General features: G+C 34.9%; 1 protein-coding gene across 1 annotated transcript; it reads right to left on the bottom strand.

Moving 5' to 3' along the window:
• Window positions 1-1910: 1910 nt before the first annotated feature.
• On the bottom strand, window positions 1911-11127 carry LOC142627035 (uncharacterized). The gene is made up of 7 exons (XM_075800814.1): window positions 10554-11127; window positions 6414-6655; window positions 6186-6308; window positions 5799-5915; window positions 5517-5699; window positions 4177-4318; window positions 1911-2455 (listed from the first exon to the last, which is right to left on the bottom strand). Exons 1-7 carry the CDS (start codon window positions 10915-10917, stop codon window positions 2274-2276), a joined length of 1353 nt encoding a protein of 450 aa, XP_075656929.1. The 5' UTR covers window positions 10918-11127; the 3' UTR covers window positions 1911-2273.
• Between the last annotated feature and the right edge of the window lie 1328 nt (window positions 11128-12455).

Raw genomic sequence — 12455 nt, 5'->3', positions numbered from 1 at the left:
TTATCATTCAAACACCTCATGAAAGATGTTATCTATAAATTTGGACATAATCAGACATTATTATCCAAATAATTCAGAATCCTAACCACCACTTCGATGGCCCTCGTTCTCATCAACATATTTTTCATGCTTTTCATTTTATAATCTTCAATTATTAATTTTTCTTTTCCAGACATGGGTGCACGATTTGGTGATGACTTTCAAAGAAAAAGACAAATGCTTATTAAAAGATAGCAGAGTATATATATGTATGAATTACTGCTAATAGCACTATATTTTTATTAAATTTGATTATATTTAGGATAAAGTTTAGTTATAAAATTGATTGTAAATTTAGGTTACAATCTTACTCAATAAAATAAATATTATTATATATTTTGAAAATTTAACCATTAAATTGCATTTTATTTATACTAGATGACTAGGGAGAGGCTGACAAGGCTTTTTTTTCTTTCTAAAACTCGCTTGACCGAACTTAAACTCATTCAAATAGTGTGCGCAAAAAATTTTGGAATCTCTCAATTTTAAACCCAACACAATTACAATAAATAAATTGAACACAAGTAAATTTTGCGAATACAACTAAAACTTTTGACACGAATATACCAACACAAAATTGACCTTAACAAATTCTACCGTTAAACCCCTGTAGGGTTTTTCCCAAGGTTTTCCCTTCATAACTATATTGCTGTCTCATTTATTTTATTTCTCTATTTATTACTACAATATTAGTCATGTGCATTGTTTAGACCAATTAGAATCCAGGAGCATAATTGGCTATCTATTCTGAGAAACATTGGCTATCTAATTGGATTAGCATAAAATTGGTGAAACTAATCAACCATGGTCTAAATTTTCTAAGAATTTGTATCATATCCAGTCCACTCTATTTTGAATTTTTTTTTTTTTTTTAATGCGATCCATGACCCCGTTGTCATGGAAAATACTCAATGTAGTGTCTCTTGTTGCCATGATAGTTTGCTCAATAGCGTGGTTGATAATGACTCTTATAACTGTGCCAACTTTATAAATTCTAGCGATAAGTTATTTAGAGAAGCTGTTATATCAAAAAAAGATATCTAAAACATCTCTAGACAAATTAGATAGTCTTCCATGAAAGAGACAAACTAAGCACTGAATTGGAAGACACCATCATCTTAGTTGGAAAACGGAAGGGTGATAATTTTTTGCTTAGGGAAAAGATTAAAAGCCCCGAACATAAGCTAGATTGTGCTACTAGATCCAAACTCAAAACTCACTCTAGAAAGCATGATAGGTTCATCTCCAATCCCACATGTCAACACTCACTAGTCATTCTAGATCTAGATGTGTCCAGTTAATATCTCAAAGGAGCGCTTCTAGATATACCTATCATAAACCTAATGAGAGAGAGGTCTAGAAAGTCCTGTTAGAGCTTTATCCCAGCAGGTTGGACTCATTAGTGAGTTTTTGTCAAATTCACCCAAAGTCTAAGCCTCTGAGAATAAGATCAAACTAAGTTTCTCCCTGTTAATGCCCATACTGCACTAAAAGTGCTAGACACATGTTTGTGGTATCTTGCCGGTGGATATATCAAGACATATGACTGGTGATAGGTCCATGTTCAGGACCTTTGAGGAAAGGAGAAGTAAATCTGTAACCTTTGGTGACAGTAGTAAGACTCAAGTTCGTGTAAAAGGGACTGTAACCATACATACATGGCCTGCCTAAAAGTTAGATAATTTTCTTTTTGTGGAAGGTCTGAACGCAAATCTGTTAAAAGAGTATCAGTCGGATCTGTAACAAGGATCTTATTGTCCAATTCTCCAACAGGTGTGTTGTTTTAATTGCTGCCGTATTGTACCTAACACTAATTGTACGTTTAAATTAGCTGAAAGTCTGAAACAATTAAATATTACAGTATTTTCGTCAACAAGGTGCTATATATGAAACCACAATTCGTCATTGGACCCATGAGTTGCAATTACCAAAAAAGAAAAATTGATTGTAGTTTGATAACTAAATCGTGCTAAGAGAGTATTTTGGACATTACAAGAATAATATCTACACTATGCATAAGATTAGTGGGGACGAAGAATCAAAATGTAGTGCATTTTCCTATGGCTGATGTACAGAGGACTATTTCTACATTTGTATGCATCTACAGCTGAAAGCTTTCAAGCCTCGAGCAGGCAGCAGCTATTCAAACTTGATGACCTTATGAATTATATAATTACAAGCGAGCTCATGAGGATTAGAGAATTTATTTTCCGGGAAAAAAAAAAAAAAAGTTACTAGCGACGAGGCTTCTTTAATAGACCAGGAACATCCTTGCTTGAACTGACGACAACCGGAGAGGTAGAAATACCATTTTGCTTATCAGTAACAAACATGCGATCACCAGTCTCACTTTTCTCATCATCTTCACTGGCCTTTATGGGCGAAGAACCAAATATCTGGACTGTTAAGCTCCCACCTACAAAGACAGGTAAAGTGATGCTGAAAAGATGTATAAAATAGAAATAACGGAAAAGAAAGAAAAATAGGAAAACATCCAAGGTTTTACCACCTAGAATCTGTCTGAAACCCTAGGCTTAATCACGAAGAAAAAAACTAAGTTAAGAGAAAAACCTTTAATAAAAAATATGATTCAAATTTAACTTTCTCAAACCATTCCTAGAGCCTCCTTTTACCAAGCTTCAGGGATTACATCAAGCCACAATAAAAAATCTTTTTTTTTTTTAGCCTCTCAGCTACAGTGCACATGTATAGAGATACATGTGCACTGTAGCTGAGAGCTAAAAAAAAATAGTTATACCTCCACTGCTGCAAGGTGATTTTTTGTGTTTTGGTGGAACTAAAATAGCTATATAGCTATTTAGCTCCACTGCTGCAAATGCTCAAAATATTTGAAAAAAATTTTGGTTGTGCTCCTTGATCATTGACACGTAAAATACAATTCGGATACAAACATAATGTGTGGAAATTATCACTCAACAAATGTGTTGCAACAAGACATGCAAACTTTTGAGGATTTGGGGAACCTCGGCTTCAATGGTGACAGCCATATTGTTGTACCTCAAACTAGGGTTCAAGTATTATAAGGGGGTGGGGAGGAAATGATGTGTAAAATATTTCCACAACCTTTAGGTTTTCCATGCATACAACCTGTTTGTGTCTTGCACAGTGGATAAGGAGTTGAATACATTTATGCTTCCTCTACTATGGGTCTGTTTGGAATACGCTTATTTACTAAAAACTGAAAACTTATTGCTGAAAACACTATAGCAAAATAATTTTTAAAGGTGTGAATAGTGCCGTGGAACTCAGAAACGCATTAATATGCGTGTTTTTGCATTTTTGGCTAGGTCATGAATAGTGCCATGAGACCCAGCCAAAAACGCAAACGCTGAATAATTTGGGTTGAACATGCAATCCAAACTCACACTAAGAGTAGAGAAAGTGCCTGTGCCTCTCACAGTGAGCCACAAACTTCTTCTAATGGTGCTATTTATGTATAGCGTTAAATGCATACCGAATAAGAGGAAGTTAATGCTTCAATGACCGGTACCACGTTTACTTTGAGAAAATCAAGATCCTAGTTTTTTCTTTGAAATGCATCCTATCCATTTCACAGTAAATATTTAATTTTTTATAAATCTAAAGTATACATTGTGTCATCTCTTTTAGAGAACTCATTCCACCAAATAAGGGTTGATAATTGATTTTAAATGACAAAGCATTAGGTACAATTTTATATTTGTGAATCATTAAAATTTGACCATAAAATGAACTTTCTTAATTTTAAAAACAAATGGAGAGAATCATATTCCATTACTATGTATCTGAAAGGAAAAGATTGGAAAAAACTCAAATTACATGGGTTTTGTGTTTTCGTTTTTTAGTCTCTCTATTTCTCTGGTATTCATCTGACAAGTCTTTTAATGGCAAGGTAAATCTCAAGTCCAGTTTACTTGGTTTTTCATTACTTAGCTGAGAATAGCTCTTTGAGGGCTAAATTTAAACAATTTAAAAAATTCCAGGTTCTAATTTGAAACAATCCCCAACCTATAAGGGGAATTATGTAATTTACACCCTTTTTTTTTTACACACACACAGGGGAAAGCAGAAAACCAGATTTGGTAGTTATAGAATATACATCACAATAACTAATGATTAGCAGAACATAGACATTACCTAACACAAGAGCAGCACCAATCCAACCAGCAGCACCCCATCTTTCACCAAGGAGAAACCATGAAAAACCAGCACCCCAGACCGGCTCCAACCCATATATTATTGCGGTTTCTGTGGCTGATACATCACGCATTGCAGCCATCTGTACAATTAATTAAATTTTACAATGAAATCATTGTTAAAAGACAACATATTGCAGAATAAGAAAACTAAAAACTTTCTTTAGTTCCGGTTCTTTTGTGGTGAACATGTGAAATCCATGAACTTCCAGTTCCACACTTGAAATTTTCAAAAGGTTAAATTATTTTGTTCTTGTGTTTTTTTAAAAAAAATTATATATAAATTTCTTAATTCAGTTAAAACAAAAAGTGTGAACAATTGTACAGTATGTGCTTTTTTCAGCTCAAATGTTTAAATTCTCTTGCTCATCTTTTTGGAGACTGTATATGAATTTCTCAATTCAGAGAAAATAATGAACTAAGGGGATAAAGGATCCAATCTGTTCACTTCTATTCCAACTCATGGCATCATGGTCTTTAATATCTTATCGACCTCAGATTCATAAAAATGGAACAACCTCTCCAATATTCAAAATGATCAAAACTATTTCATTACTGAAAGATAATTTTTATCAATCATGCTGCATTAGTTATACAGCCAATGTTACTAACAACAAGAATTGAGGATTTGTCTTGGCATGATATATAAACACAACTATTAAAAAGGGGAAATTGCAAAGAAATACGATTGATCGATAGTCAAGAGAAACAATCAGGAAGGAAATTGAGGTCATGACCAATAACTAGAGCCTAATAAATGGTCTAGACGGATGCATTTAAAAGTTTTTTATTCCCAAAAGGGGATAATAAAAAGAATTTCTCAAAATTAAATCGGAAAGAGAAATCAGATAGGTTCTTTTGGCCTATTGAGTGACTGATTGAAGGAAAACTTGAAGAGACAGCTTCAAGAGCAAGCATCTGAATGAATGGATTGAGGATATAATTAACAAATTAATTCACAAATTCTTGAAGAAAAAACCAGCTATTGATGAACCAAAAGATAGTAGATTCTTTGGTCAGTACAAGAAAATGGAAAATGGCCAAATGAACATGTGTTGAGTGGTTTAAATTTTTGATATGCCCATCACTCATCAGTAAACAAATATATTGCCTAGATAAAAATGGGACAGCTGTCATCATTCTGATATAAAGGCTTTATAAAGTAGAATTCATTGAATGATACCACCTTAAAAGAGGGAAGCACGAAGTGAGAAGTACAAAGAAAAACCTTTCAACATTATATATTCCATATTGTCAGAGTTAAGAAACAAAGAAGTATACCTCTATCCATAAACATAACCCAGTTGAAAATATGCCTGTGTAAAGCGCAGGTATCCATGGAAATGTAACCATCCAATTCCAAAGCATTGTCCATGTCCACGATGATGGCCTGAACTCTTGCATGCCACCAAAGCTGCCTCCTATAAAATACCATAGGATTGATGATAGAGCAACAACACATACCTGAATGGAAAATATTGCAACTGATCAAACCATGCAATAAGACTCAAAGGCCTCTTTTTTGTTCCCATTATATGCATGAGAATAGAACAATAGGCTAACCTCATATCCAAGAAGAGGTAAAAAGTTCTCTCTCTTTGTGCTTCTTGATATATGTTCAGTCCTTAGCATATGGACACCAAAAAAAACTGCACTTAAGAAGTTCAAAAGATCTCCAACCTGAAATAGTCTAAGGAGAGAATAGATGTAAACAGTAAACTTTAACCAACTATTTGCTGTGACACGTAGATTATGAAGATTATTTTCTCGCATGCCTTTATCATCAATGTATTACAATCACTGTATAAAAAGAAAAACAACTGATAACCGAGGGACAACACCTACACTTAATTTATAGGTAGTGAAAAATTCATCAAAGCACTGTTCTCATTGATGGGAAGTATACAACAGAATAGTAAAAAAAAGTGAGAAAAGAGAGACAACACCTACACATGGGGGTGATCCACTGGATTCCAGCATTGCAACTCCTAATATAGACACAACAGCTCCAAACCAGGTAAGTGAGGGAACTTCTGCTCCTAACATACCATCAAGCAAGGGAACCACAATAACCTGAAAAGAATTGACCCAAAAATTATGCCAAAATTGTAGTTTCAGGACTTCTCGCATAACAACATTTTTTTCTGAACATAAAAGTGGCTCAGCTAAGAAACTAACAGTGAACATGGATATAAATGATGCACGCCCAGCATCAGATGTTAGCAACCCAAGGGCCTGCATAAGGTATCCCAAACTGACCCAGAAACCCAACTCTATCCCTGCATTACGGGTACGAACATCTCCTCGTGCTTGCCATACAAATGGGATGAATGGAATGGCAGACATTGCAAAGCGCACAACAGTGAAGGCTGCTGGGTCCATAATCGCTTCAACCTCTTTCACAACCGGAATGTTACTAGCTACAACATAAAAGAACAAAAACATTAAGACAGCAACCCATGCTCTGTCAATTTAGAAGTAACAAATGAGTCACTACTAATGCAAAGGGAATGGATGAAAATTCAAGTGCTATTATCCTATATAGAAAATGAAGAATGGTAATCTTTTTTTTACAAAAAAGATTCTGTACTCAACAAGTATGTGCATGCATGTGTGTACACACACACATGGAGGGGTGTTTTAGTTGTTAACATATTAACTACTAATTCACCTATCCGCCTTTATCATAGGTAACAATTATAACTATTACACAAAGCAGTTTTTTTTTTTGATAAGTAATCAGAAAGCTTTTATAAATGAAAGAAAGTAAGTCATACAAGAAGTTCATGATGATGAACAACAAGAGAAAAGCTACTAGAGAGATAAGCTAAGAGAGGACAAAAACACAGAGAGAGAAGAACAATTAGTAAACCCCCAACAACGAGACCACTCTAAGAGACTACGCTGGCATAAAAGAATTAGCTCAATCAAGGTCTTCTCTTTGTCCTCAAAGGAACGGCGATTCCGCTCCAACCACACAATCCACATTAAGCACCCTGGAACCAAGTTCCATATGTCCGACTTATCCTTTCCATGCCACTGATACCAACAACAGATCAAATCCGCCACCGATCCTGGCATAACCCAAGGAATCCCAAAGGCCTGAAGCATACAAGACCATAGGGCGTGTGTAACAGGACAATGCAGGAGAAGGTGGTTAACCAACTCCCCATCCTTGCAACACAAACAACACCTATTAACCAAAGTCCGACCCTTAAGCATAAGGTTATCCAAGGTGAGAATCCGGCCATGAGCAGCAGACCACAGAAAGAACGCCACCCGCTTAGGGATCTTAGGTTTCCAAACCCCCTTCCAAGGAAGCCAAGAATTCGAAATACCCCGGATCGCGAGGTAATAAGACTGAGCATCAAACATACCATCCCCTTTAAGCCTCCAGTAAAAGGTATCTCTCCTACTACCCTGAGGAATACGAGCTTGGATAAACCGAAGAAGAGAATACGAAGCCGCCAACTCCCAATCCTCAAAAGCTCTATAAAACGTTAAATTCCACACTCTAACAGTACCCCCTTCTGGAATCCACAAAACCTCTGAGATCCAGGCATCCTTGACCGCTGAACACTCATAAAGCTCAGGATAGAGAACTTTTAGAGTAGCGTCTCCAATCCACCTGTCATGCCAAAATCGGATACGAGTACCTTCCCCCACTACAAATGAAAGATGCTTAGAAAAGTTCTCCCAACCTTCGTTAATGCTTCTCCAAAGGCCGCACCCATACAAAGCAGTTAAAGCTGCTCATGTAAATAAAGTCAAAAAAATGGGGGAAAATAAGTTTAAGAAGGTGAATTTTTCCATCCTAGTACTACTCTTGCCCATATCATAGCTGTTAACTAGTGATTTCTACATAAGCTAGTCTTTATTTCTAAGACAGAAAATTCGGAGATTAATTGCTTTTAATTGACTAAATAGCTGATAGAAATTCCACAAGAGAAAGCAATGTTATTATGCCCTACACTCAAGCATATCCACATGAGAGATAGGAAGAGGAACTGCTATTTGTGTTCCGAAATCTTCTCATGATCAACGCTCTAAGATGTAGTTTCTCTTCCACCTATTTCCATATCTCCTCAACTGTCTGTTCTCAAAGTCAGCAAAGCCAGAAGAATATTTGTTGTAATCCACAAGAGGTCGCATAAACTTAAGAGAACTTTTGTAGCAATAAATTCCAAGAGAAAGAAACAGTGTGACTCCAAATATAAGTCACAGAGTTAGAGGTGAACCCCTGGTTTGGTGGTTCCTCAAAAAACTAATAACTCTTACATAATATATATTCTTGGGTCAACTACCCAATACAATATAAATGAGCAAATATTCTTAAAAATGAGAAAATAAATATAACATCTGCAGAATTTACTAGTTTCACCCTGCCAACACCAACACCTGCTGTTATAAAGGTGCTTCAATTAGGAGGAGTTGCATACATGTAGCACTGCAATTTGCTCACATAGGATTAGTCTCCAGAGTTATGTTGGTTTACACTTAACCAATATTGACTTGTATTTGGACTGCTCCTTATTGTTTTAGGCATTTGCCACAGCAACAATTCCAACTAACTTTGGCTGTGTGAGAGTCCATTGTGCCACTATTGTAATTCCCTATTCTCTTAGTGAACTTTCTCCTAGACACCACCCATAAACATAGGTCTAAGGCCAAACAACATAAATCTTCATGTTCCTTGTGTGATTGTTCCTCATAGGTCTAAGGCCAAAACACAACAAATTGGTATAAAAGGTTCCACTATCTCAACACCTGCTGTCAATTGATTGCTCCAAAGTGAGCATGTTATGCTCCACCATTGAGCCCCAAGATATAGGTGCTCTTTTATCTAAACCTCTCTCCTCAATCATCTCTTCCAACTGATTCTAATTACATATACCATAATAGATTTCTATCCAAATCAGCAACTCGGGGGATTGATCACCAGCAGCTGGACTTTATGTGCTCAACAAAGGAGAGAGTGTGGCTCATCTTTTCCTTCAGTGCAGTGACTTGGGAATTGTGGTCTCTTTTTGCTCGTTTGGTGTTTCTGGGGCACTGCCTTCCATGTCGTAATTATTATCTTGTTGGAAGGGAGGTTTTGGTATGAGAAACAAAGGAGAGATTAAGAACGTTGTTCCTGTGTGTTTAATGTAATGTCTTTGTAGAGAAAGAAATGCGCATTGCTTTACCGGGAAAGCCTGAAGAGATGCACACTACTAAGTTGAAGTTTTTATTCTTGAACACTTTGTATGATTGGACAACAACTTCTCATGCTTATTCCATTGAGGACTTTCTACAGTCCCTGGATACCTTGAGTTTTCCTTAACCTCGAAGTTTTTTTATTTTTTTACTTTCATTTTTATTTGGTTTAGGACTTTTCCTTCTTACACTTGTTGTGTACTAGGTCGCACCCCTTTAGCAATTTCTCTTTTGAGTTGCACTTGGATACTTAAATTTGAATTTGGATTTGGATTTTAATTTTAAAGTAACGGATTTTGATTCCAAATCTGTAAGTTCTAAAATTATGTGCTTTATACCTGTGATGATTTGAAATTATAAAATTTTAAATCTATTAAAGTATGTCTAATGTCTTAAGGATTTCTAAAATTTCATGAATTTAGAAGTTATTTCAAATTCAAGTATTTCAGGGTTTAAATTCTTTTTGTAGATTTGTGATTTGTCAAATCCAAATCCATGACATTTTTTAAACTATCCAAACAAGGCATTTGGATTTTAATCACCGTAATCCAAATTCACATGCCCAAATACTGCCATCCAAATGTACTATTAATGTATTTCATATGACCTAACAAAAAAAAAAAATTTATGTACATATATGTATTATAATATATACAGGCACATGCACACATGCACACATTCTAAACGCATACACATTTTAGTATACTTAAACATAAACTGAATCTCATGCACTGATCACAGTTATTTGTTTTTTACATGTAATGCTCTCATGAGGTTCATCATATATTTAAATAGAGGAGATGGAGCACCAATGTACAATACATTTTCACAACCAAATAATCTTTCATTTTTCCTAACTAATTATAAATGGATCAAAACAGTTTTTCTTTCTCTTAGCAGCATCAACTTAAAGAAATCTTAAAAAATTAAAAAATAATAAATAAAAATCTATAAAGCTTAAAGCCAAGCAACCTATATATACAATATGAAATTCACAACTACAAGTACTAAAACAAAAAGGATTAATTCTAAGTTCCATATCATAAAAGAATTAAAATTTTAAGAAAATAAACTATTTTCATTTTCTCAGGAACCAAACAGGGAAGAAGGGAGCGAAATTACCGTAGACAAGAGTGATAACATTGAGCAGAATGATGCTTCTGAGTTTCTTGGAAGCGAAAAATATCCTTCGCCAGAGAGATCGCTTTCCAAACAAGGACTTGAAACTTCGAGAATTTGGGTTAGCTGAGACTGAGAATGTGTTTGGTTGCGAGGTCGAATCATCCGAATCCAATGACTTTGTTAGTCTCTGTTTGGGTTTCGAAGAAGAAGAAGAATGGTGCAGAGAAAAGATACGAGGTCGTTTTGGGGGAGTGGTGTGGAAGGAAAAGAAAATGGATGGGTTGAATAGAGAAGAAGAAGAAGAAGAGGGCTTAATGGTGGCTGTGGTTCGTGACCATTTACACGCTTGTGATAGTGAAGCCATTACATGAGTCTAACTCTACCGTGAAAGCATTGTGGATATTTTCTGATTAGCTAGATTGTGGGAGAGAAGAAAAAAACCGATTTGAGTTTTCACTTTTCAGGTTGCATTTGGGAGTTGGGCCATGGAAGATGATATTACTGAACAGAAGAAAGTCCCCTGTTTTCAGGCTCAGAGGAGGGGAGGGAGAGTGGTTGTTGGCGGCCTATGATTATGATTATATACTACGAGTAGATCTTTTTATAGCGAACCAAAAGATCTAGTACTACTTTCTCGAAAAAAAAAAAAAAAAAAAAGAAGATCTAGTTCCAATTTTAATATTTCAAAAAAAAATTTTGATATTCCACACAACAGTTATGTAACTTCTTTTTGAGAACTTGATTTTTTCAAAATCAAATAACTCAATTTTCCATAATAAAAATAAAAAATAAATAAATAAATAAAAAGAAGTAGAACTTAATTATGTCAAAGGTGAGTTCTAAGCAATTAAGTGGAATGTGGAACTCAAGTTTAAGAAAATCAAGTTTCACATTTGCCACATTTCACTAAGCGAATGTTTGGGTAACGATGAATGCGTCCAGCATTCAGTGTTTCCCCTTCTTTTTTTCTTTTTTTCTTTTTTCTTTTTTTTAACTGCCCGCATCTGTCTTTTAGGAGACAAAAGTCACTGTGCGTGCATAGTGTGCGCACTGTTCATGTACTATGCGCACACTGTTCACGTACTTTTCAGTAATTTTTTTTAATTAAAAGTGGGTCTCACAGTATTATTTACACATTTAAAAATTATTTTGCTACAATGTTTTCAGTTTTCAGCTGTATCCAAACGAACCCTAAATTGCATAAAACTTGGCAAAATTGAGTTATACTTTGAACTTATTTTCGAGAAAGTTGAGTTCCAAAGAGAGATTACATAACTAAATTAAGTTACAGAAGAGACTCCTCTAAAAAAAGTTATGATGGAGGCTTTTTAACAAAATAATTTTCAGAAACCGCAGAAAACACCAATTTTAAGTATTAGTTATTAAAATTGACTAGCCTGCCCAATCAGACAAATAACCTAGTGACCTAATGCCTAAGTCAGTCCGATTGTTTAATTGGACCACTTATACAATTGAATCAATAAAACCTAGTAAGACCCAACAGTTTTCTTGTAACCTAAATGGATTTTTGTGACCCATTCTATTTTGAATTTTTTAATAAAATTACCTTTTATGGGTTCATTGCAATACTTTTTTTTTTTTTTTTTTTTTTTGAGAAACCTTTTTTGAATTTAAACCATAATTAAAACAAGAAATTTCATAATGATGCTATAGCCCATCTTTTCAATCAAAGATAGAATTTCAAGTTATAGCTCAAATCGTAGTCCATGGGATTAGAGCAAATAATGAGATATGCAATATCCATAGAATGTGACTTTGAATGGCAAGATATACCTTTATACCTAGAATTTTAAGAAATATAATGCAATAAAATTTTACTGCAATATGACATCCCTTAATTTTATATATTTTTAGTGATGTCAGTAGTTGTGAGACCTAGAG

The sequence above is a fragment of the Castanea sativa genome, chromosome 3 (assembly GCF_040712315.1).
Source record: "Castanea sativa cultivar Marrone di Chiusa Pesio chromosome 3, ASM4071231v1".
NCBI lineage: Eukaryota > Viridiplantae > Streptophyta > Magnoliopsida > Fagales > Fagaceae > Castanea > Castanea sativa.
The sequence above is the reverse complement of the archived record's forward strand: the minus strand, read 5'-3'. Positions and strand labels throughout refer to the sequence as shown.

What these genes read in the sequence shown, in the direction of transcription:
- LOC142627035 (XM_075800814.1), bottom strand. Translation starts at nt 10,917, where the DNA reads ATGGCTTCACTATCACAAGCGTGTAAATGGTCACGAACCACAGCCACC. An exon ending in TGTTATCACTCTTGTCTACG is followed by an intron (nt 6,656 to 10,553) that starts GTAATTTCGCTC and finishes TTTATGTTGTAG; the next exon opens with CTAGTAACATTCCGGTTGTG. An exon ending in CCAGTGGATCACCCCCATGT is followed by an intron (nt 5,916 to 6,185) that starts GTAGGTGTTGTC and finishes AGACTATTTCAG; the next exon opens with GTTGGAGATCTTTTGAACTT.